Source organism: Panthera pardus, unplaced genomic scaffold, assembly GCF_024362965.1.
Source record: "Panthera pardus isolate Hobbes unplaced genomic scaffold, ASM2436296v1 HiC_scaffold_25, whole genome shotgun sequence".
NCBI classification, from domain to species: Eukaryota; Metazoa; Chordata; class Mammalia; order Carnivora; family Felidae; genus Panthera; species Panthera pardus.
The window spans coordinates 30,150,838-30,178,147 of NW_026526821.1; the positions used below are offsets into that span (position 1 = coordinate 30,150,838).

The following is a 27,310-nucleotide window of genomic DNA, read 5'->3' on the forward strand; positions in this document are numbered from 1 at the left end:
TTTAAAATTCTTTTTACTTCCTTGCATACTTTTAGGTTGACATATACCATTTTTTAAAAATGGACTTACATAGTTACAAAGAACAGAGTTACTAAAAAAATTATATTATTTTTTAAAATTTACTGGAATCCAAATTCCATAGCAGTTCGATAACCGTTCTCATTCATTAAAAAAAATACATGTGTGGTCATCTTAAACAGTCAGTTTTTGCACTGAGCCTTTTTTTCCCCTTAAATTCTTATTTTCATTCTAATAACCCCATATAATTTTATAATTTTTTTTCTGGGCTATGAATTCTGCCCATTGATTTAGATGTCACATGCCATAAAACTCACCACTTTAAAGCATACAATTCAGTGACTTTTAGTATATTCATAAAATTGTGCAACCATCAGCACAGTCTAATTCCAAAATATTTTCATTACACCAGGCAGAAACGCTGTACCTATTAGCAGTCACTCACCCCCAGTCCTCCTTTCTCCCAACCCCTGACAGCCACAGTCTGCTTTCTCTCGATGGATTTATCTATTCTAGACATTTCATATAAATGTTATTATACAACATGTGATTGTTTTGACTGACTTTTAGCATAATGTTTGAAAGATTCATCTTTGCATCATGGACCAGGACTTCATTCCTTTTTATGGCTGAATAATATTCCATTGTATGCGTAAACCACATCTTATTTATCCATTGCATCAGTTGATGGTCATTTACGTGATTTTCACCTTTTGACTATTGTGAATAATGCTGCTCTGAACATTTGTGAACAAGTTTGTGTGGACATCTGGGTATGTCTCTTGGGTGTATACCCAGGAGTGGAATTGCTGGGTCGTGTAACTCAGTGTTTTACTTCTTGAGGAAGTGCCAGACATTTTTCACAGAGACGGCACCAGTTTATATTCTTAACAGCAATTTATGAGGGTTCATTTTTCTGTACATCCTCACCGGTACTTACTTTCTGTGGTTTTATGCTATCCTAATGAGTGTAACTGATATCCGTTATGGGTTTGATTTGCATTTCCTTAGTGTCTGTTGATTTTGAGTATATTTTCATGTGTTTTTTGGCCAATTTGGAGAAATGTCTACTCTGATCCTTTGCACATTTTAAAATTAGGCTCTTTGGGGCGCCTGGGTGGCGCAGTTGGTTAAGCATCCGACTTCAGCCAGGTCACGATCTCGTGGTCCGTGAGTTCGAGCCCCGCGTCAGGCTCTGGGCTGATGGCTTGGAGCCTGGAGCCTGTTTCCGATTCTGTGTCTCCCTCTCTCTCTGCCCCTCCCCCGTTCATGCTCCCTCTCTCTCTGTCCCAAAAATAAATTAAAAACGTTGAAAAAAAAAAATTAAAAAAAAAAATTAGGCTCTTTGTCTTTTTATTGTTGAGTTGCAAGTGTTCTTTATATATTCTAGATATTTCTAATATTATCAGACGTGATTTGCAAATAATTTCTTCTAATTTTGTTCATTGTTTTTCACAAAAAAAACCTTGATAGTATCTTTTGACATACAGAAATTTTTAATTTTAATAAAGTCTGATTTATTTTTTCTTTGGTTGCTTGTGCTTTGAGTGTCTTATCTGAGAAACCATTAGCTAATCCAAGAGCATGAAGATTTACATCTGTGTTTAATATTTAAGAGTTTTATGGACTTAGCTCTTATTTTGGTCTTTGATCCATTTTGAATTATTTTTTGTACATGCTGTGAGGTGGAGGTTCCACTTTGTTCTTTTGCATGCGGATATCCAGTTGTTCCATTTATTGAAAAGACTATTTTTTTCTCTCCACTGAATGGTCCTGGTACCCTTGTCAGTTGAGTAGATGTATGGGTTTTTTTCTAGACTCTCAGTTATATTCCATTGACCTGTATGCCTATTGTTATATGAGTACCAGCCTGTTTTGATTACTTTGTAATAAATTTCAAAATCCTTCTACATAATTCTTTAAACGTTTTATTTTAAGATAATTATAGATTCACATAGGATTATAAGAAATAGTAGACAGATATTCTATCCTGTTTCTTTTAATGGTAACAACTTGCATAACAGTAGTACAAGAGCACAACCAGAAAATTGGCATTGATGCAGTTTTATTAACCTTATTCAGATTTCACCAGTTTTACATGCACTAATTTGTGTACATGTATTTCTGCCATAGAATTTTATTCTGAGTGTTTCTATATTGAAGATAGTTGAGTATGTTACCATATTTCTTTAAAACGAGGATTTGTGTATAAATAAATTTTTTTTTCAATTTCATGTTACCATGAGACCTTATGTTACCATGAGACCTTTTTCTGAATTAACTAATCATTATGATTATTTTTAGTGCACAGATGAGCAAACCATATAAATGTAATGGACATTTTTAGAAATAATAATTAAACATAATAGGTAGATTTTTATTGGAAGGGCATCTCTTATTGAGATGAATAGTACTTCTAAAAAAATCTGTGGGTAATATAACTTACTGCTAGAATGAGACAGAACTCAGTGTAAATCTTATTCCTCTTTTCTTCCTTTGGTAAATGTAAAACTGACGAACCTTGTCTGTGCAGTCATTGTAAACACTTGACAAGGGCAGTAACATGGTGACCTCGGTGCTCTAGGAATGCTGTTCTGGCTGTGGGCTGCTTAGTAGACTTTGTGGGCAGGTCTCTGAAGCTGTGAAGATCGCCAGCGGCTTTGGCTGTTAAGACTACTATGAATTATTTTGGTCTTGGGGTAGAGCATAGCAGGGGGAATGGAGATGAAAGGATGAGTCTGAGGAAGCCTTTGATGGCAATTGTATCATAAATTGGTCATACATTTGAGGAAGGGGTTAAAATAGAGGAAGAAGCTAACAAATGTCACACCCACATCTTGAGCCTAGGAGAATGGGGCTATTTTCTTATTTCAGGTGGACTATAGTTGGATGGGAAGAGATACTCCTCCCACAAGATTAATGTAATATTTCAAATTAATAGGTAAGAATGTATCTAGAAACCTGTAAGAGGTGAGGGGGCCACACAAAGCAGAGCCGAATATAGCTTGTGTCAGAGCCATATTTTTTGGCTCCTGGTTTCTTTGCAGGGTTGAGTTTTGTTGATTCTGGAACTCCCAGTTTTTGCTGTTGCACTGCCCTGTTATGCTCTGAGTTTTAATTTTATTATTTAGAAAAACATAATACAAATTATCTTCTGATGGATGTTTAAGGAAATGATTTACATAAGCTATTGGACTCCTGGTTCTTGAGCCAAACTAGGCATCCACAAGACACCTCCTCATCTGGGGGTATAGAGTCAGATCACTGTCTAGATGTCTTTGAACAAAGGCTCTGCCTCTAGTTTTTTTAGCTTCTGAAATGTTCTTCTCTCCAGAATGTCATGGATACATATATGAGTTTATCTTGGACTCTCTTTGTAGTAAACTGCTGGTAGTAAGAGCTTGAAAATTTTTGTTGTTATGAATTTTGCTGGAATTGATATTTTTATTCATTAGTCAGCAAATGTTGCATGAACATCTATGATGTTTTAGGCACTGGAGAAAAAAAAGGTGAATGAGATATATCCTTGAGAAAATCATGGTTGTCTAGTAGGTAGAGATGTTTCTCTGTATCAGTAAGAGACCACGTGATAAGTCTGACCACAGAGAAGGCGTAATTCAACTCAGCATCAAAAACGTTGGGCGTGGTTTCCAGAGTTCCAAGGGACTTTGAACTGAGATCTGAAAGGGTGGTTAGGATTTACTAGGTGGGGAAGCAACAGGGAGGGAAGATAGAGATAGGATGTGCTAAGGCCTGGGACAGGTAAGTTGAGGGAAGGTAAGGACAGGTAAGGACAGGTAAGTCCTTAAGGACTTAAGTTACCTTAAGTTACCTTAAGGACAGGTAAGTTGAGGGAAGAGAGTGACATTCAGTATTGCTGCACTTTAGGCTGCTCAGTCTGGGGAGCAGTAGCTAGAGATGGAGCAGGAGAGGTAAGGTGGGGTTGGATTGTGATGGGCCTTATGTCCATCAAGGCAGACACAGGTTTCCAGGCAGGTTTGACATGATCAGACTGGCCTTTGAGGAAGATGACAGATTGCTCTGTAGAGAACTGGTCAGATCAGGGAGCTAGGCTGAGCTGTTGCAGAGACCAAACTTGGATGAGGAGAATTTGAACCAAGGCGTTGTCATGGACAGTGGGAATAGAGAATGGACAAAAAGGTTTTGTAGGTGAATGAATGGGGTGAGGTAAAGGAACAATTGATGAGTTGAAAGAGGGTGCATGATGACAAAATGTTGGAAAAAATCAGTAAAAGAAGGGGATTTAATTTTTTGACATAAGAAATATTCGTCTCAAGTATGGGTCTTGCTTTGTGCTGGAAATGTAGTTTGGGTGGTTACCAGCATATAGATGGTAGGTAGGTGAAGCCATGAATACAGATGTGATTCAGGGGGATCATGGAGGACTGGATCCAGGACAGCTCCTAGGACAGAGCCCAGGATGTGAACAAAGGAATTGTCCCTTGATTTTACTGAGTCTTTCAAGGTCGATGATTTATTATTTTTTAAAAATATGAGGGAGCCATATTATTTCATGGTAGTTTTAGTTATCATTGTGGATGAGTATGGTAAGGTATCCTAAACATTTAAGCATATAGCACTCATTTGTAATGTTACATGATTTATTATAGTTGTAGATTTACTATTTTTTTTTTTTAATAATTGGGACAAATGCTTAATCTGTTACATTTTAGGGCCATTAGTATGAATGAATTTTCTTGATGAACTTTTTTCATTGTATTTTGATTTTAAGGAATTACGTAAAACATTTTTACTAAAGGTGAAACTTTGGAATGTGGAAATATTTTCAGTATTTCAGTGCCAAAAATTCAGCTACTTTAACACCAAGAAATTCGAAGATTGTGTATGGAAGATTTGCTCTTAATTTGTAGTATGTATTAGAATCATTTGTGGAGCTTTTAAAGACACCAGTGCAATGCTAGATCCCAGCTGAGAGAGGTTTATGTCGGGGCCCCACCATTTGTGTTTTTTTTCGTGATTTGGTGTATATTCTAGGTGAGAACTCTGTATCAGGGGTTTGATTAGGAGCTTTGTTAGTATGTTTTGCTTCTTGCTTATATGGTTAGCTTCTTTGCTTAAAGCTATGACAGTAGACAGTAGACAGTAGCGCCTGTGGCTGAGTCCATTAAGAGTCTGACTCTTGGTTTCAGCTCAGGTCATGATCTCACGGTTTTGTGGGTTTGAGCCTCGCATCCGGCTCTGTGCTGGCAGGCAGTGTGGAGCTTGCTTGGTATTCTCTCTCTCTCCCTCTCTTTGCTTGGTATTCTCTCTCTCTCCCTCTCTCTGCCCCTCCCGCACTCATGCTGTGTCTTTCTCAAAATAAATAAATAAACTTTACAATAACAACAAAAAAGCTGTGACAGCAAAGGCCAGGATGGCAGCAAGTTAGTTGATCTGGCTATCTGAGCATTTGATTTTTTAGTGAATTTAAATTATAAAGCAAAATTGAATGGCAGTTTAGTCTGGGCTCAGAGCATTAGAGGACTGTTTAGGTAAAATACAGCATATCCACACAATGGAATACTGTAAAGGGAGTGGCTATAAAAAGGAACAAGGACTATGTCTCTATGTATGCTATGTGGTCATTTTGAGAATATATTGTTAAATGATAAAAGCAAGGGGCAGAACAGTGGTATTGTGGGTTATGATTTTTCAAATAAAGGGGCCTATAAATATGTAAATATGTATTGTTGTGCATACACACAGACCTACCAAAGGAATGGTAAACCAGAAACTAATAATAATGGTTACTCTAAGGAGAGGGAGGGGATTGGGTGCAAGAAACAGCTATGGAACCTAGACTTAGAATATACCTTGTTTTGTGGATTAGGGTTTAGAATCATGTAAATGCCTTACCATGTTATAAAACAAAAATAAAATGAGAGGAAAAAAATTCCAAAAAATGAAACACAAAATGAAATAAGTGAGCCTAAATGTATATCAGGTTTGAAGCATACAGAGTATTTCAAGTGACTCTGAAGCAGAGTAATGTGACTATAAATTTCTGCTGGGATATACCCCTAAGGACAAAGAGCTGCAAAGATATAAACTGATTTTAATAATCAGATACTTGGGAATAATATTGGTAGTGTTATTCTGGAGGTTCTGTGTTGTAAGATTGTAAGCAAGTAGATAGTTACATTGGATTGAGGCCATAGATTTTGATGTGGAAAAGAGATACAATCAGAGATTGGGTAAGAATCCAGGAATCTTAAATTTGATCAGAAGTGTCAGTATGAACTCATGATATATTTTCTTTTCTTTTTCTTTTCTTTTCTTTACTTTTTGAAGTAGGTTTTATGCCCAGCGTGGGGCTTGAACTCACAATGCTGAGACTGAGTCGCATGTTCTACCAACAGAATCAGTCAGGTGCTTCTGTATTTTCTTTTTTAAAAACGTATTTCCTAGTTCTCTCTACTAAAAATCTGAGAAACCCACTTGGACAGCATTAAGCACTTCTAGTTCCAGACTCTATTCTCTAAATAATAATTCCCACTAAAAGGAACCTAGGGTATCTTGGAAAAAGGAAGCCAGGAAATCTATAAAATGAGCCCAGAACGTCTTTTCATATCACAAAACAAGCTATGGGAAGATTTCTGTTTGTATCGATGGTAGGATAGCTTTTTCTAAGCTGACACTCCCAACTGAGAACAACTAAAAGAAAAAAGGAAAATAATTCAAAAAATCTGTTTAAGACTTTAGAAAGTGAGCAAGTCAGACAGCAAGGACTTGAAATATTCATATTTTAGAGAAGGAAAACTCAGAGGGGTGAGGGCAGCTTTCGGTATAGCTTTTCCCTTAGAGTGATTGGCTGATTTGAATTGTGCATCTAAGAGTTTGAACAAAGGGGTAGCAGAGAGGCTGAGATTTTAAGTAGAGTTTTTGGTAGTTATGCAGAGTTAGGGGACAAAATTGGAGTTCAGGGCCTGCAGAGAAGGAAGAGCATTGGAAAACACCCCAGGCTTTTAGTTGGGAACTCTGAAGGATAGGCTATACCTTAAGGATTAGCTCTCACAAAGGCTGAAGCCCAGCTTTCAAATCACCTCAGTCCTTGATTGGATTAAGGAAACCTGCTCCTAGCCTTATTGCTTGCTAGAAGTAAATGGTAAATTTTCTCTGGAGAAAGACACCATCAATCATTGATCCAGTTGTCTGTATAGTTTTTGTGTATGTACTGATAACATGTAATATATATTTACGTATAGCTATATATATTTTATGTTATATCTACAACATATTTATAAAACTTAGTCTGGCATTACATTAAGAAATAACCAGATATATATAAGAATAAAAGAATTGACTAAAAAATCCAGAGAGAAAACACAATTGAAGCAGACTCATAGGAGATTTCTAGTACAGGTGAGATAGTACAGACCCGTTTTCTCTGCTAAGTCTATACATCCTAGAATTGGTACAGAAGACAACAAAAGGAGAACTCTGAAAGGTTGTAAGAAGAGGTGAGCTGGTTTGGAACCACTGGACTAGAAGAACAATATAGCCCTAGGGCTATATATTATAGTCCCCCTAGCCAACAGAAAAAGGCCTCCCAGACCTTAGGCTTCCTGACCTTCTGACCTGCAATAGAATGTAGTCCAGGTAGGCTCATTCCTTCCATGAATCTAATGGAAGTCCCCATAGGGCCCCTGTGTGGCTCAGTTGGTTAAGCATCCGACTTCGATTCAGGTCATGATGTGGTTCGTGAGTTCGAGCCCCCCATCAGGCTCTGTGCTCATAGCTCAGAGCCTGGAGCCTGCTTCAGATTCTGTGTCTCCCTTGCTCTCTGCCCCTCACCCACTCATGCTCTGTCTCTCTCCAAAATAAATATTAAAAAATAATTTAATGAAAATCCCTTTGAAAACATCAGGCAAGCTTAATGTCATAACCAAGGGGAATCAATTAGGAATCCACTGAATATAAGTGTGGAGACAAAGCAGTCTTTTTCCCACTGGTCTTAAGACTTCCCTTTTCCACTGAGAGATATCAAGGCAGGTGGGCAGAACTAGCAAGTGAGACTCAGAACAGCAGTCGTTCCAGTCTGAGAAGCTTCTTTGTCCTTGAGGACCTGAGGGTCTCTTCCCCCAACCAAAGATACCGGCGTGAACACTAGTGGCAAAAAGGACACAGCTGCAAGTGGCCTGGTCCAGGGAAGTTTCTTTGGTTATGTGGGCCTGAGCTGCTTCTCCCCTAGCCAGAGATACAGGGGCAGGTGGGTGGAACTGGCAAGAGGGACCCACCTATGGGAAGCAGCATGTTCTGTCATTTTTGTCTCTGTGGGTTCAAGACTTGACTTTCCCACTCAGAGATACTGGGAAGTGGGGGTGGGGAGGTGGGGGGGGGGTGGGGAGGGTTGGGGAGGAACCTAAGGCCATCACACCCCTCTCCCACCAATAGGCACCTGGCAGCCTGGCTTGGGGAAACTCCTTCATCCCTTCAGGCAGCACCAGCAGGGACCCTTGGGAGCCCAGTGGCACCAGATACACAGAGCAGGCCAAATAATACTAGAAAGACTCTGAAAATTAATCTGCCATTGGAATAATAGCCCAGAAAAGTGGGTAAGGTCCATATGCTAAAACTAAACAGGGTGACTACCTGCTAAAATAAAATATTTAATAAGGCCCTGTGTTAGTGACTTCTAACATAAGAGGCAAAATATTAAGGATACAATAGAAACTTGCTTGTCATACCAATAACAAAGTAAATTGCAACTTGAATCAGAAAAGACAACAGACACCAGTCTAAGATGTATCAGATATTGGAATTTTCTCACAAGAATTTTAAAGCAGCTGTCATAAAAATGCTTCAAAATCAATTAAAAATTATTTTGAAAGAAATAAAAGTACACAATCTCAGTAAAGAACTAAATAAATTAGAATCAAATTACAAATTAAATTAGAACCAAATGGAAATTTTAGAATTGAAAACCACAGTAACAACAACATCCCTCCCCCCCCCCCGCCAACTTATTGTATGGGTTCAATTAGTAGAATGACAGTGACAGAGGATAGAATTAGTGAACCTGAGAACTGAAGGATAGAGTTCTTCCAGTCTAAACAACAGAGAGAAAACACACTTGAAAAAAATCTGTGAGAGAGATCTAACACTTGTTTTTTTGTTTGTTTTAAAAAAATTTTTTTTTAGTGTTTATTTATTTTTGGGAGAGAGAGAGAGAGAGCAGGAGCAGGGTGGGAGAGGCAGAGAGAGGGGGAGACACAGAATCCGAAGCAGTCTCCAGGCTCTGAGCTGCCAACACAGAGCCCAATGTGGGGCTCAAACTCATGAACTGTGAGATCATGACCTGAGCTGAAGTCGGATGCCCAACCGACTGAGCCATGCAGGCGCCCCTGGAAAAGATCTAACACTTGTATAATTGAAGTCCCAGAAGGAAATGAGAGTGGGGCTGAGAGTATTTGAAAGAAATAATGGCTGAAAACTTACCAAATTTGGCAAAAGAAACAAACCTCCAGGTCTCAGAAACTGTAAACCCCATACAAGAGAAACTCAAATCCACACCAAGATGCATCATAATCAAACTCTTGAAATCTAAAAGTGTGAGATGGATACAAGGTTAATACACAGAGGTCAGTTGCTTTCCTGTGTATCAGCAATGAAGAAGTGGAATTTGAAATTAAAAACACAGTACCATTTACATTAGCACCACCAAAAATGAAATACTCAGGCATAGGTCTAGCAAAATACGTATAAAATCTATATGAGGAAACCTACACACTCTGCTGAACAAAATCAAGAACTAAGTACATGGAGATACATCCCTTGCTCATGGATGAGAAGACTCACTGTTGTCAAGATATCAGTTCTTCCCTTCTTCCCTGCTTGATCTATAAATTCAATGTAATCCCAAGCAAAATCCCAGTGAATTATTTTGTGGATATTGGGAAACTGATTCTAACATTTACATGGAGAAACCAAAGACCCAGAGTAGTCAGCACAATATTGAAAGAGAAGAACAAAGTTGGAGGATCAACACTCCCTGACTTCACGACTTACTGTAAAGCTGCAGTAATCAAGACAGTGTCGTATTGGTGAAAGAACAGACCAATAGATCAATGGAACAGTATAGAAAGCCTGGAAACTTAAGGGCAGAGAAAGGTTTCTTGAAAGCAGCCAGAGAGAAATGATGAGGAACACCTGTTCAGATAACAGATTTCTCATCTGAACCATGGGGACCAGTGGAAGTGGCACATTATTTCTTAAGTGTTGAAATAAAATAACTGTCATTTGTGAATTCTGTATTCAGCAGAACTGTCCCTCAGGAATTAAAGGGAAATAAAACATTTTCAGATGATGGAAAATAAAAAAGAATTTGTTGCTTCCAGATCTAGCATTAAAGATTGGCTAAAGGAAATTCTTTTTTTTTTTTTTTTTTCAACGTTTTTTATTTATTTTTGGGACAGAGAGAGACATAGCATGAACGGGGGAGGGGCAGAGAGGGAGGGAGACACAGAATCGGAAACAGGCTCCAGGCTCCGAGCCATCAGCCCAGAGCCTGACGCGGGGCTCGAACTCATGGACCGCGAGATCGTGACCTGGCTGAAGTCGGACGCTTAACCGACTGCGCCACCCAGGCGCCCCTAAAGGAAATTCTTTAAACAGAAAAGAAATGATAAAAGAATAAATCTTGGAGCATCAAGAAAAAAGAAGGAACAATGGAGAGAGCAGAAATACAGGGACATAAAGTAATAGACTCTCCTTTTCCTCCTGAGTTTTAGCAATCATATTTGGTGACTGAATAAAAATTATAAAACCATCTGATACTCAATATGATGATATTTAACATAGGATAAAGGACCTAAGTGGAAGTGAGGTTGCCACACTCCATTAAAAGTGGTAGAACATTACACCAGTAGATTGTTATAAGTCACATATGTATATTCTGGTGCCTGGAGTAACCACTAAGAAAACTGTACACGAATGATAGAATGGCCGATTTAGTCTTAACATTTCCATAATTACTATAAATGTAATCATTACCTAAAATGTAAATGCAGATTGGTTGAAAAAATGTGACTCAACTATATGCTGCTTGTAGGAAAGTCACTTCAAATTCAATAACGTATGTAGGTAGAAAGTAAAAGAATGGAAAAAGTATTCCATGCAAGCATTAACTGAAAGAATAAAAGGGGCAGGAATGGCTATACTAATAATTGATAAATTATATTTTTTATTTTTATTAAAAAAATTTTTTTTTTTTTTTACCATTTTAACATTTATTTATTTTTTGAGAGACAGAGACAGAGCAGGAGCTCTGTCTTCACCAACTGAGCCACCCAGGTGCCCTGACAAATTATATTTTAGAGCAAAGAAAATTACCAGAGACAAAGAGGAACATTGCATAAAGACAGAATGACAGATTGGGGCACCTAGGTGGCTCAGTTAAGTGTCTGACTTTGGCTCAGGTCATGATCTCACAGTTGTGTGGGTTTGAGCCCTATATTGGGCTCTCTGCTGACAGGTCAGAGCCTGGAGCCTGCTTTGGATTCTGTGTCTCCCTCTCTCTCTCTCTTTCTCTTTCTCTCTCTCTCTGCCCCTTCCCTGCTTGTGCTCTGTCTCTGTCTCTCAAAAATAAATAGATGTTTAAAAATTTTTTTTTAAAAGATAGAATGACAGATTAAATATTTCCAAGGGTTAAGAATGTGGAGTGGCAGGTGGGGTGGGAAGGGGGAGATGTGGGAGGGAGCTGTATGGTTACAGACGGGCAATATGAGGAATCCTTATAGGGTTGGAACCATTTAGTATCTTGACTATGGTGATAGATGCACGAATCTACACAGGTGACAAAATTATATAGAACTTACACGTACACACGCACACACACACACAAATGAGTATAAGTAAAACTGTGGAAATCTGAATAATATTGACTTACCAACTTCAGTGTTCTAGTTATGATATTTCACTGTTGTTTTGAAAAATGTTACTATTTGGGGAACTTGGTCAAAGTATACAAGGAATCACTCTATAATTTCTTATAACTGCATGTGAATCTATTATTTCAACTAAAATTTAAATTATTAAAAAAAACAGGTTCAAGGAGGCAAGAAGACATGACAGCTAACTGTGGTGTTGGGTTCTGGATTGGATCTTGGAACAGAAGAAGGACATTATTGGAGACATGCAGAAGTCAGCAGTTAGAATGATTACAAACAGACTTTGAAATAATTTATTGATAGCTTTAAGAATCTAAATGACAAGATCAACAATTTCAGCAAAGAATTAGAAAATATAAAAAAGAATTAACAGGGTGCCTGGGTGGCTCAGTTGGTTAAATATCTGACCCTTGATTTCTGCTCAGGTCATGATCTCATGGTTGTGAGCCACGCTTTGGGTGTGGAGCCAGCTTAGGATTCTCTCTCTTCACCACTCGGTGCCCTTGCCGTGTTCACGAGTGCATTCTCTCTCTTTCTCTGTCTCTGTCTCTGTCTCTGTCTCTGTCTCTCTTTCTCTCTCAAGAAGAAAATATTAACAGAAACTGGAGATACAGTAACTGATTTTAGGAACTTTAGATAGAGATGAAGAGAGAATCAATGAACTGTAAGAATAAGAATATGTCTAAGAATATGTTGGGAAGACACCTGGACAGAAGCACAGAGAGGCAAAGGGATAAAAAATACTCTGTCATTTGTGAGCTTGCTTGTGCTGTGCTCTCTCTTTCTCTCTCACACATACACACAGTGGTTTTCTGTGAACCATTTGAGAATAAGATATATCTGTCTCGTGGCCCTTGGCCCTTTAAATTGAAGTACTATTTAGGGGCACCTGGGTGGCTCAGTCGGTTGAGCATCTGACTCTTGGTTTCGACTCAGGTCCTGATCTCGCAGTTTGTGAGTTCTAGCCCCATGTCCAGCTCTGCGCTGACAGTGTGGAGCCTGTTTGGGATTCTTTCCCCACCCCCTCTGCCCCTCTCCCGTGTGTGCACGCTCTCTCTCAAAAATAAACTTAAAAATTTTTCAAAAATAGTGTGTATTTTCTAAGAATAGTGATAGTTTTAAGAGACTTAAGTATTAAGGTACTGTTTTCACCTTCAGTAAATTTAATACTGATATAATACCTTTACTATATTGTTTGTACTGAATTTTATCAATTGACCTGATAATGTCCTTTATATTTTTTGCTTCCCCCACCTCCAGTACCAGATCCAGTGTAGGGTTGGGTATTGCATCATATCTCTTTAGCCTACTTTATTTTTTTTTTTTAATTTTTTTTTTTTTTAACGTTTATTTATTTTTGAGACAGGGAGAGACAGAGCATGAATGGGGGAGGGTCAGAGAGAGGGAGACACAGAATTGAAACAGGCTCCAGGCTCTGAGCTGTCAGCACAGGGGCCCGATGCGGGGCTCGAACTCACGGACCGCGAGATCGTGACCTGAGCCGAAGTCGGCGCTCAACCGACTGAGCCACCCAGGCGCCCCTCTTTAGCCTACTTTAATCTCGAATATGGGTCAGCAAATCTTTTCTGTAAAGGACCAGATAGTAAATATTTTCTGCTTTGTGTCTGTATAGTTACTCACTTCTGCTTTTGTAACATGAACATTGACAATAAGCAAAAGGGCATGGCTGTGTTCCAACAACATTTATTTACATGAACAGTTAGGCAGGATTTGGCCTACGGACTATAGTTTGCTGATTCCTGATCTACAACATTTCTACTGCCTTTCTTATTTATTTATTTATATTTATTTTTAATGATATTGACATTCTTTCATGAATACATCCTCCCTCTTTTAATCCAGTTTCCTATTTTGCTTTTGCTTCGTGTTTCCTCCTGGTTAGATTCAAGTTATGCATCCTTGGTCAGAATACTGTGTAAGTGAGGGGATATCCCTTCTCAGGATATCACATTTGGAGGCAGGGGATGCCTGTGTCTTCCTTATTTTTTATATTAATTTTGTTCTCCTGTTTGAGGTATTATCTTTTTTTTTTTCCACTATCTACTCACTATTTTATTTCCTTCTTGCAACCAGTAAGCAGTATATGGGGAAACACTTTAAAACCATGCATATATTCTGCTCCTCATTAGGTTTTCCTCCTGCTTTTTTAACATCCATTGATGCTAAAAAATATTTTAATCCTCCTCTCTCTGATTAATAGAACAAAGATTTTAAAACACTTCTCTTGGGGTGCCTGGGTGGCTCAGTTGGTTGAGCGTCCAGCTTCGGCTCAGGTCATGATCTCGCAGTTCAAGAGTTTGAGCCTCAAGTCGGGCTGTGTGCTAACAGCTCAGAGCCTGGAGCCTGCTTCAGATTCTGTCTCCCTCTCTGTCTGACCTTTCCCTGCTCATGCTCTCTCTGTCTCTCTCTCAAAAATAAACAAAAACATTTAAAAAATTAAAACACTTTTAATTGACATATGGAGAATATTACACCATATAGTTACTGTGCTCTTCAAAATATTCATGAAGTAAAAAGGAAATCACCCTGGGAATTTGAAATTTTGAACTCAATGTTAATGAGAGTATTATATGTCAGAAGATGGGATACAACTAATGCAATGCAGAGAATGAAAGTTAGGGCTTTTAATGCATGCATTAAAAAAGAAAGATTGAAAATCAGTGATCTGTTTTCAACTCAAGAATATGGAAGAACTGCAAAATATATTAAAAGTCATTAGAGTAGAAAAGACAAAATTGACTGGTGCCTGTTTGGTTCAGCCAGTGGAGCGTGTGACTCTTGATCTCAGGGTTGTGAGTCTGAGCCCCAGTTGGTTGTAGAGATTACTTAAAAAAATAAAATCTAGAACAAAAGAAAAAAAGAAAAGACAAAACTGGTAAGTTGCTGGGGAGATTGATAAAGAGAAAAAGAAAACAAATTACTGATGTCAATAATGATAAAGAGGGTATCACTATAGATTCTAGGTACATTGGAAGAATCATAGGAGGATATTACTAATGTTTATTCTGATAAATTTGAAAAAATCGGATGAAATGGCAAACTCTAGTAAAACCAACTTGCTTAAAAGAAAACTTCAGGCTCAGATGTCTTTACCAGTGAATTCTTCCAAACTTTTACAGGAGAAATAGCACCAATCTTATACAGACACTTCTGCATAAGGACATAGGTAAAATTTCTTTCTTGTTTTTATACAGCCAGCATAATTTTGTTATGAAAACCTGACAGAGAAAAAGCAGGTCAGTCTAACCAACACATAAAAAATTTTAAACAAGATATTTGCAAATTGTATCCAGCAAAATATCAGAAGAATCATGACCAAGTTGGGTTTATTTGAGAAATTCAAGGTCAATTTAATATTTGAAAATCAATATCATTCACAGCATTAATTGAATAAGGGAAAAAAGGCAAATGATCATTAGATACACAGTTTTGGTGTTTTTTTTGAAAAAATAGAACTCAATACTAATGTTAAAAATCTTTAGCAAACTAGGGATACAAAGGTACTTCCTTAATCTGGTATTAAGAAAGGGTTTTGCAAAGAACTTAGGGTAAATATCACACTGGTGAAATACTGAAAGCTTTTCCCTGAGATTGAGAACAGAACAAGGATACTTACCATCACCAATATTTTTCCATATCATAATGGAGATCTTAACTAATTGTAATAAGGCTAGAAAAATAACTAAGTCACAAATATTGGAAAAGAAAAAATGAAATAGTCTTTTTTTTTAATGTTTTTATTTATTTTTGAGACAGAGATGGAGTATGAGCAGGGGAGGGGCAGAGAGAGAGGGAGACACAGAATCCTAAGCTGGCTGCAGGCTCTGAGCTGTCAGCACAGAGCCCGACGTGGGTCTCGAACCCACGGACTGTGAGATCATGACCTGAGCCGAAGTCAGACGCTTAACCGACTGAGCCACCCAGGTGCCCCCTTTTTTTTTTTTTTTTAACAGCAGATATGCTTGTATTAGTCATAGTTTTTGCCTGGGATAATCAGAATTGTATTACCATATCACAGAAATGAAAATTTCATTGTTAAAAAAATATAGAAGTGGTATTTAAAGTTTTGGGCCAGTATGAGATCAATATGACTTCCATCAGAGAAGCAGATTGAGGTTGGAGCCCTGGGGCATTCCTACAGCTAGAGATTGGGACAAGCAGGTGAATTTAGCAGAGGGGATTGAGAAGAGGTTGTGAATTGAGAGTGGAGGGTTTTGGAAACCAAGTGAAGAAAGTGTTTTAAGAAAGAGGGAGGCATCAGCTATTTCAAATGCTTATATAACTTAACAAAAGGATTTGGTGGGGGGGGGGAGTGGGGTGGGGGGGTGGCTGAGGAGGTTAGGGTTAAAGCCTAGCTGGAATGTGTTAAGAAATTAGTAGGTGAGAGCGTTGTCAGTGAGAGTGGATAATTCTCAAGACTTTTGCTGTAAAAGTGAACAAAGAAGTGGCAGCAACGTGAGAGGAACATGAGATAAAGGGAGGTTTTTTTTTTTTTTGTTTTTTTTTTTTAAGTTTATTTTTAAGAGAGAGAGTGAGATAGCACATGTGCAAGTAGGACAGGGGCCAGGGGGAGGGGGACAGAGGATCTGAAGTGGGCTCTGCACTGACAGCAGAGAACCTGATGTGGGGCTTGAACTCACAAACCATGAAATCATGAGATCATGACCCAAGCCGAAGGCAGATGCTCAACCACCTGAGCCACCCAGGCACCCCAAGGGAGTTTGTTTTTTAGGAAGGGAATACGACAGCTCATCTTCTGCTGATCCAATAGAGAGAAGTGTGGGGTAGGGGTTGGAATTAGGTTTGTTCTGCTGGTGCCCTGATTGAGTAGAATTTGAGGATTGTAGGCCCAGGTAGAAAATTTAACCTTAGATGGATTTAGATAGTTCATCCAGTATAACTGGAAGGCAAAGTACATGCATTTAGTAATTGGAAGAAAATCTAGTTCTCTCGTAATTTCTTTCTTTTATTACTATTCACTTAGTGCCGTTAGGACGCCAGGCACATTTCTAGGCACTGGAATTAGTGAACAGAACAGACAAAAATCTTCACTGTCATGAAATTTACATTCCACTGGGGAAAAATAGATATGAAACGAATAAAGCAATTCACTGATCATCCGCTGAAATTGAAGAGGGGGAAGAGGGTTTGGAAAGTTGAAAGAAAATAAGGTATAAAAGAGAATTGACCAGAAAAATGGAACGATTGTTGTCCTGCAGTGCTGAGAATCTACTTGAGATGTGTGTTTATAAATGTGAAGTAAGACCAGTCAGCACAATGTTGTGTCTCTAGTTTTATCCGGCTATTTGGTTGCATATACTAAGTAAGCAGAGTTGGGTTCAGCCAGGTTTAGGGTTTGCCATATGTGTAATTTCAGCTTGCTAAGGTGCCACTGAGTGTAAAATGCACTCTTACCTCGTGTACTACTAAGAAAGAAAAAAAAGCACTTCCTTTAAATTGTGACATGCCGTTGATTTTACGGTGCATCCTGGTTTCTGGACTATTAGGAAAAATTTGTTCATTTTAGAATTGGTGAAATTAGTAACTGGGATGGTTTTTACTTGAAAGCAACAGAAAATCGAAACTTAAATGGACTTTAGCTATGAAGAGGAGCCAAGGGGGATATGAGGAACATGGCAGCCTGTATGAGACTTGTTTCCTTGGCTCTCCCAACTGCAAGCACTCTGCTTTTCTTGAGCCAGCTTGCTGTGGGGACCTACAGGAAACTTACAGGATCTGGGATCTGTTGTGATCCTTCCAGACAGAGAGAACTGATGTATAACTGGGCCAGTGTAGCAGGGGGCATGGATGATGAAGCAGCAGATCCCGGAAAGTGTGATGTTGCACTCACGGAGTATAGTTGGTGTTCCTGACCTCCACAAGGTCAATATATTGCTAAATGGATGGGCAGAATCTTACCTGTGCTTGAGACCAGGGGAGTGTTGGGAGACCTGGGAGCAGAGAAGATTCATACTTAGATGGGATGGGAGTGTAAGATGGTACACCCACTTAGGAAACGTTTTGGCAGTTTCTTTAAATTTAACTATATATCTATTATTTGATCTAGCGATTTCACTTTTATGTAGTTATCCAAGAGGAATGTCCACACATGCCCACACAAAGGCTTGTACACAGTATTCTTAGCATCTTTATTCATAAGAGCCTCTAACTACATAATCCAAGCATCCGTCAACAGGAGAATGAATAAACAGGTTGTGGTATATTCATGCAGTAGAATACTACTCAGCAATAGGAAGGAGCAAATTGCGGATACACACAATACTGAGAAAACATTTTGCTGATCAAAAGAAGCGAGGCACAAGAGTGTCTCTGTATGACTTTATTAAATTAGGTTGTAGAAAACTGGTCTATAGTGATGGAAATAAGATCAGTATTGGGAGGGATTACCTGCAAAGTGTGTGAAGGAACTTTCCGGGGTAACAAGACCCGTTTTGTGTGTTGTTTGGGAGGGTTCCCCACGTGTGTACATTTGTCAAAACCTAACAGATAGTACATTTAAGGTGCCATTTATTGTATATGAATTACTCCTCACTAAGATTGATTTAAATTTTTGGTTGGAAGAAATCAAATCAGTATAGCAGTCATACGTCGTACTGTATGTGAATAGATTATATTATGACAGTAAAACTGTCAGGTTAAGAAACAAAACCTAACCATATCCTGTTTAGAAGAAAGAGACTTGAAAATTTGGTAAGGAAATATGAAAAATAGAGTTGGATAAAGAACTATGGCCCAGGAAAACAACAAAAAAAATCGGTTGTCAGTAGACAAGGTGGAATGTGAACATCAAACTATATAAGTGGGTTATTATCATGATAAAAGAGACAATTTATGAAGATCTAATAGTTATGGAGCTTATATGGCTAAATAGCTCAATACATAAAGCAAAAATAATGTGGCAAATGTGTCATGGTATGGGATTTTGATATACTTTTCTCAGAATTAGATCTTGTAGGTAACAGGTAAGAATATAAAGGGTTTGAATAGTGAATTCAATAAACTGAATTACACATACATAGTAGTTTACATTTCCTACAATAGATTATCTTTTTTTTTAATTAAAAAAAAAATTTTTTTTTAACGTTTATTTATTTTTGAGACAGAGAGAGACAGAGCATGAACGGGGGAGGGTCACAGAGAGAGGGAGACACAGAATCTGAAACAGGCTCCAGGCTCTGAGCTGTCAGCACAGAGCCTGATGCGGGGCTTGAAGCCACGGACCATGAGATCATGACCTGAGCCGAAGTCGGACGCTTAACCGACCGAGCCACCCAGGCGCCCCAATCTTTTTTTTTTTTAATTTTTAACGTCCAAGGAACTTTGGTCAGAGTTTATCAATGTCCAACATACTTGACCATAAAGAAAATCTTAACAGGTGAGAAAAGTTGAGGGTTTTTTTATAGGTCACATTGCCTGGTAATAATACAAATAAAGTAGAAATAATTGTAAGCTGACTTCTTTGAAACCCGCCTCCTTTGGAGGGTTCCCCTATTTTCCCTGTATTTGTTTCTACCACATAATCACCCTCAGCGTATTCTTGAATTGGAAAGTTGGTAGAAGCAACAAGTTAATTCTTTATATTTCTGGTTTTGTATTGTTGAAAAGCCTTTGTTTCAATCCAGTGTCTTTGTGTGACTGCCAGTGAAGTGAGCACAGGCAGTACTGGTATCTACACCTGGATTGCCAACGAGAATGTAAAACTTGACCTGAAAGTTTAGTTGATATTCCTAGCCTTCCCCTTTCAAATCTCTCTAAATTTTCAGTAACCATTTGTTAGCCATTCACTAGAACATAGGGAATTTTAAGTTAAAAGAATTTATTTACTTTTTTATTTATTACAAATGTAACTTCATTTTGTTTGTTTGATTTTTTTTTAATGTTTATTTGTTTTTGAGAGAGTGCAAGACAGAGTGCCAGCCGGGGAGGGGCAGAGGGAGAGGGAGCCACAGAATCTGAAGCAGGCTCTAGGCTCCAAACTGTCAGCACAGAGCCTGACGCGGGGCTCGAACTCACAAACTGTGAGATCATGACCTGAGCTGAAGTCAGATGTTTAACGGATTGAGCCACCCAGGCACCCCCCCTATTTATTTATTTATTTTTTAAAAAATGTTTATTTATTTATTTTGAGAGGGAGAGTGCACGCGAGCGAGGAAGAGGCAGAGAGAAAGAATCCTAAGCAGGTTCCATGCTGTCAGCCTAGAGCCTGACGCAGGGCTTGAATTCACAAACCATGAAATCATGAGCTGAGCCGAGATCAAGAGTTGGGTGCTTAACTGACCGAGCCGCCCAGCTGCCCCTCAAGTTAAAAATTTAAAAGTAACAAGAATACAGAGAGGATGTGGAAAATAGCATATTCTCACGTATTGCTGATGCAAATGTGAGTTGTTACAGCCTTTTGAAAATTGGCAGCTTATTTAACAATTAAAATTCATATTCCTTTGGCCCAGTAATCCTCCTCCTAAGATTCTATTCTTAGAAATTAAAGCACAAGTAAGGCCATATGTATAGGGATATTTATTGCAGCAATGTGCATAATGCCAACTGACTGAAAACAAAATGAATGTTAGCAGGAGAAAGGCAGGAAAAAAAACACTACCTCCATAGGTTAGAATATGCTTCATAAAAAGTGAATTAGACTAATACCTGTTTAGTTGGAGAGACTCTCACAAAGTTTTGTTGGGTTAGAAAAGGAAGATGCAGAAAAGTTTGTATAATATGTGTAGCCAAAAATTAAGAGAACTGTGCATATATCATGGGCTCATGAATATGAAGAAAAATAGTTAAGAATGCTTACTAGGTGGTTAAATGTTTATCTTAATGTGGTGTGGGTGGGGGTATACTTGGGGAGAAAAGTTACAAAAGGTGAATCGTCGTTTACTTGACAGCTTGTCTGTGATCATAACTATGCATTGTCTGTAAAATTATGTAAATGCTAGATTTAAAAATACTGAGTAGATATTTAAAATAAAAATGACCTATTTCTTTTCTAAAAGTGATGCTGATTTGCAAATACCTGAGCATGTCTATGTGCAGTCCAGAGCAACCCTTAGGAGCAAAACAAGCATAGTAGAAAGCCAGAAAACATTGTGAGCTAGAAGGGCCTAGACTATGTCCACACATACATATACAATAAACCAGTAACCAGTGGGAAGTTTATTTGCCCATAAACTGGAAGTGGTCTCTGTGGTTGGTTGATGCTGCGTTCATCACCTTTGCATTCCTTTGGTTGGTCATCCTTGGTATTGGCTTCCCGTTCAGCCTTGTAGCATAATGGCTGCATTACTGAGATTTGTGTTTGGGGCACAAATTGGTTATAACAGTGTGAGAGGAAGGTGCAGAGAGCAGAATTGGGCAAAGGAAAAAGTTGAACTTCAGTGTAGGCCTGACAAAGGGGTGCTCAGAAGCAAGGACTGTCAGAGTTGTTTTTTGTTGGATTGCTCCAGACTTTCCACCCTTTGTGGTATGGACCGCCCTGGGCAGGGTGTGACCTGGGGCAAGGCAGCTCCTGAACTGTAAGAGCCGGTAAAAACTGTTGACCAGGCTGTTAGTCCTTCCTCAGAAGGGAGATTATGTGGCAAATCTCCCTGTCTACCACACTGTCTTTGTTAATGAGAAAATACTTCCTGGAAGGCCTCCATCAAGCCTTCCCCTGACATTTAAGTATTTGACTATGTGCTGTGACAGAAACTAGTAATGACCCTTCGTCTCCTTTCTCCACTTCTCTAATGAAGGGAATCCTGATTTTTCACTGAATACATGGTCATTTGGAATAGTGGCTACATTTCTCAGCCTCCCTCTACATTTAGATATGTCATTAAGTTTTGGCTGATGGGATATAAGTTGAACTGTCTTGTTTGACTTAGAAGGAGGGATTGTGCACTTTGTTTTCCTCCTTCCTGCTGGGTAGAATGTGGGAATAAAAGCTGGAGTTTGAGCAGCCATCTTGGATTATGAGGTGGAAGCCACATGTTGAGGATGACAAAGCAACTAGATAGAAGAACATTAGGTCCCTCATGATTATGGAAATCCTTTTATGTTCTCTGTATTTCTTACCTTTGGACTTTATTATCTTGGTTAAGCCATTACTATTTCTGTTTTTCTGTCAGTTGTGTTAGGTTCTAATCAGTTATTGTCAGGGGGCATAGGAAACCATGAGTGGCTCAGACTAATCTTTTTGGGTTAGAATGGATGTTGGGAGTAAGACATGGAGATACCAGTATCCAGGTGAGTACAGCAGAGGGAGAGAAGGGCAAAAGGCCAAGAAGGATTTGAAGGTGATGATAATTGTGATGGACCATGGAATCTTAACTAAGTGGGAAAGTCGAATGTGTGTGTGGTGGGTGATGAGCATGAAGAAGTGATAGTTCAGTGGATTGGAGGTCCCCATGGGGATGATGACTCACTGGAAAGGGAGAACTAGGCTAAATGAACTTGAGAGATAAGAGATGGTGGCCAGAATGTAGGATGCCTAAAATGCAGATTTTGGTACTCATGCTGTTACAAGAAATGGCAGGACCCAGAGGAGTGGGTGACTAATATGGGTGGAAAAAAAGACTGTTAATGGTGAAGTTAAGAAATGGAAAACCCAGGGGCGCCTGGGTGGCTCAGTCTGTTGAGCATCCGACTTCAGCTCAGGTCACGATCTCGCAGTCCGTGAGTTCGAGCCCCGCGTCAGGCTCTGGGCTGATGGCTTGGAGCCTGCTTCCGATTCTGTGTCTCCCTCTCTCTCTGCCCCTCCCCCGTTCATGCTCTGTCTCTGTCTCAAAAATAAATAAATGTTAAAAAAAAATTAAAAAAAAAAGAAATGGAAAACCTGGGTTCTGATTAGAACATCTTATATGTTGATGTAGTTGAATGAACTAGATGCTAATATCAGTGGGCAAGAAGGAATAACTGGGATGTCAGTAGATAAGTCAGAAAGTAAGGGAGGCAGACCCAGAGGAGAGCATCTGTTTCAGACAGGCTGACATTGGTGATGGAAGACGGACAAAAGATGATCTGGAAACAGCAGTGTGGAAGGAAATAGCATCCTTCTTAAATTTCAAAAGTTCTATATAGGAAAAGATACCAGACACAAAATATAAAGAAAAAAGTAAACTGAGAAAATGTATTTATAGTACATTTTACATGCAGATGGGAGCTTTTTAATATAAAAAGAGCTCCTAAACATTAATTTGAAAAAGACAACTTGGTAGCAAAGTGGGCAAAGAATATGGAATTTTAATTCAGAGAGGAGGAAATACAAATGACCAAAACATATGAGAAGACACTTAAGCATCAAGGTATGTACCAGCCAAAACATTAATGAGATATCAGTATATGCCTATCGTATAGTCAAGACCTAAAAATATTAAACTTCAGACTTGGCACGAGTGTGGGAAGACAGGTGCTGATGGTCACTGCTCGTGGGACGTGGTAGATTGCCTTCAGAAGTGGCAGCCAAATGGCTGTGATGGGTCCGTTGTGTATTGTGGCTTGATGTGCTTGCCTGTCACAATTCTGCTTTCCACAGTGTTATTGTATTAAATACCCTTTAGTCGTAACTATAACTGTGTGATCTTTTTAAAAACCAGCTCGTATTTATAAGTAAGTTCTTGTAGCCATTTTCATGGTAGCCATTTTCAAAGTATGATTTTCCTATCTCAGCTAGAAAGATTTAGATACGCTTTTTTTTTTTCGATTCCTGTTGGTTTTAATGTATTTGTACCCCCCTTTCTTAAGTTTATGGAAATTATTTTTTTCATCTAGATTAGTATAATCTGACTATAGCTACCCAGTCATTTTCTTCTGGTTATAGTGTACATTAATGTACTTACTATGCTTAACTTGCATTATTTGAGAATTAAGAAAGATTAGTATGTGAAACTTGGATGGACTTACATTTTTGTTTTTTGTTTTCTGTTTGTTTGTTTGTTTTTTGCATTACAGACTAACTGGATCTTCTGGGTTTGTAACAGATGGACCTGGAAATTATAAATATAAAACAAAATGTACATGGCTCATTGAAGGACAGTAAGTAGTAATGGCTGGTTTAAATTTTTTTTTTTTTAGAGCTCAGTGTGGCGTTACTTTTTTTACAAGTAAAATTAACAACCTGTAGCATAGAGTACTTAAAATATTTTTTATTTGATAACTTTTCATTTGACAAGTGAATATGATTTTATTAACCTTCATTGTGAATTTGAAAACAATTTTTGTTTTCAGTTTTTGTCTTGTGTTGATTTAAAGCTGTGAATGAATTATACACACCAGAAGTTTGTATATTTTCAGTTATCATACTTAGAACTGTTGAATATTTTAAATGATTTATACCATTAGAAAATTATAATATTATATCATTTTTCTAAGTACTTATTTTTGTGGGCAGAAAAATAAAAATAGCTTCTTCTCTGGGCCTCCTGTGCCCCTCCAGCTCTTGCCTTCTTCTCTCCATGGCACATCTTTAAAGCAGTGTTTCTCAAACTTTTTGGTCTCAGGACCCCTTTACACTCTTAAATTTTGAAAATTCCAAATAACTCTTGTTTGTGTGGGTTATATCTGTGTTTATTATATTATAAATAAAAACTAAGGAAATTCCTTATTAACTCATTTAAAAGCAATAATAAACCTACTATATGTTAGCACAAAATGGCATATTTTTATGAAAAAGCAAACCCTATATTTAAAAAAACATCAGTGAGAAGAATGGTATCGTGTTACATTTTTGTAAAATCACTTCTCTGGCTCAGTAGAAGATAGGTGGATTATCATATTTTTTTCTGCATTCAGTTTGTTAGAATATGTTATTGTGGTTGAAGCATGTGAAGAAAATTAGGCTTTACTTGAATGTGTAGTAGGAAAAGGAAGGATATCTGAATAACATTTTTAAATAATTTTGGATGGTCTTCTTTGACACTGCATCAAAGCTTGACAAGTGCTAATTTCTTAAACGTAAATTGCAGTGTGGAATCTAAAACATTATTAATGAACTTTTGGAATTTAAATTAAAATCTTTTGAGTTTTCTTATACTTTTGAATGGCTCTTTAAGCCTTGCATGGTTTTGTAACAGGTTATATGGGTTATTTAGAAAATAATAGTTCCCTGAACTATTCAGATCTTCCAAATTTTGATATATTTCATGATACAATATGAAAAAAATCACATTGGTTAATGTCACCATTTAATCTCATCAGAAAATTTTAAGCATTGGGAAGTTTTATCTGGGTGGCAGAGACAGATTTTCCAAAACTAATTATTGCTTTGAAAGCCTGAATTTTATCTTTGGCAACAAATACTGCCAGTTGTTTTCTTTGAAGTGACAGACCTGCTTTGTTCATTTTTAAGGAAGTATCTACCAGATATCTGAGTCTGAGTAACCATAGTTTGTCAGTTGTCCTTTCAGGTAAAAATGATAAGTAGTGTTCGAGAAAAAAGCGACAGGTTCAGCTCAGCACTCAAACAATTGCAAAAGCGATTTTCCTGGAGCCCGCAGTACTTTGTTAGACAGCAGAAGTGCTTTATGCACACTTCCCAGCCTGTCAGGCAGAATATTCAAAAGATGTGTATTCGTGGGCCACAGTTTAATAAAATTAGCAGTTTTTACCGCTTAATAAAGACACTCTTAAATGAAACTCCTTTTTCCTTGGGAACGTGTAGTATTAAAGAATAACAGCGATTACTGGTAGGGTTTGGTGCCTCTGCCCTGCTCTGTTCTCAGGTACCAGCAGTTTCACCCACCACTGCTCTTGCACCATCAGTAAATGCCAACGGGTCCCAAGGCCTCTGGCATTGTGAGGACCCCACTTTGAGAATGGCTGCTTTAAGGAGTTGTTTGCTCTTGCCCTTTCTGTCAGTTTATTTCTATTTGACATCTTTCTCCAGCATCCCTCCCAGTGTGCCCTTGGTGGTGGTTCCTCCCGAGCCTAAGCAAAAAAAGTTTCACTCCTTCCTTTCTTATCTCCATATTCAGCCTGCCAGTAAGTTCTGTCTGTTCTCCCTCTAGAGTGTCTTCCCAATCCATTTACGATCTCCCTTTCATCTTCATCTCTACAGTTGTTGTAAGACCCCAGCCATCCTCTGTTTTCTGGGCCACGGTGGTAGCCTTGAAATTGGCCTCCCGGTTTTTGCCGTTGCCCCTTGCCCACCTCTCGCTTCTTGTCTCCTGTGGTTTCCTCTGTTTGCTCTGTTTCAGACACGCTGATTTTCTTCACGTTGCCTAGACACATCAATCCCTTTCTCACTAAGACTTTAAGACTGTGCTCTTCCCTCTGTCTGAAACATTGTTCCCCAGCTTTTTTCACATGGCTTATCTCTTGTCATTCTCATCTTTTCCAAAGCTTTCTGGGATAACTCCCTGCCACCTGTTGGACACATCACATTCCTTTCATTTCTTCATGGTAGTTATCATCAGCTGAGTTAACTTGCTTATGTACTTAATTGTTTGCTTAGAGATGTTAGGTAGACACGTGTGGGGTAGAGGGAAGGCCTAGACTGGAGACATATAATTAGACATCACCAGGGTATAAATGGTGCTGATTTTACCAAGAGCTTTTTGAGTGGAGTGTTTGGGTGGAAGCCAGGTTTGAGAACAAAGTGGGTGAGTAGGATGTGAGGAAACAGAAAGCAAAGTCTTGTGTGGAGGTTCACTCTCTTCAGAGGAGAGAGGAGGGGTAGGTTGGGTAATGGCTAGAAGGAGAGTTGAAATTTGAAGTTTTTATGTTTTGTTGTTTTTTTGGTAAAATGTGTGAGACTTAAGGACATTTAAATATGGATGTGGGAAGTTCCAGATGAGAGGGAGATGTGAAATGTTTAAGAGATGGAAGGAGGAATAGACAGGTGTATCTGTTTTGGAAAATGGGGAGTTGAGAGATTTTTGTCTGAGTGCTGAGCTTAAGCAAGGAGGTGAGACTGAGTGGTTTGAAATAGTAATTGGGAGTTAGTAGCAATTGTGGGGAAGGAGAGGGAGAATTAGTAGTAGGACTGACTGCTGGCAGAAGTAAAGTGCCAATTTGAAGTTGGTGAGCTGTGACCAGTCCTGGAACCAGCCTATCCAGTGTTGTGACTACCTCCAGCACAGCTTAGTTTTCTTTGCATTTAATTTGAATCAAAGGAGATCCCTGGTTTCCTCTAGACCGGGGCTTTGCCAGGTAGCTCCATGAAAAGGCAGAAGGGTAGGCAAGTTTAAAGAATTGGCAGTTGTGTGTGTGAAATGATGTAGTGTGAAATCTTAAGTTGAATAGGAAAGGAAGTGCAGAAATGAACCAGCTAACTGGTTGGTTCACAGGCTGTTAAAGAACAGCCACTGTATGGGCTGTAGGGCCTGAAGAGGCATAGACCTGTCCGCCTTGTTTACCGTTGCATG

General features: G+C 38.6%; 1 protein-coding gene across 5 annotated transcripts in view; it reads left to right on the forward strand.

Moving 5' to 3' along the window:
* Window positions 1-27,310, forward strand: part of ATRN (attractin) — a 159,802-nt gene that overhangs the window by 12,157 nt on the left and 120,335 nt on the right. For all 5 annotated transcript variants that reach the window (XM_019462656.2, XM_019462657.2, XM_019462659.2 and 2 more), the window contains exon 2: window positions 23,898-23,981. In XM_019462656.2, the coding sequence (XP_019318201.2) occupies window positions 23,898-23,981 (84 nt within the window). The remainder of the gene's footprint in view (window positions 1-23,897; window positions 23,982-27,310) is intronic.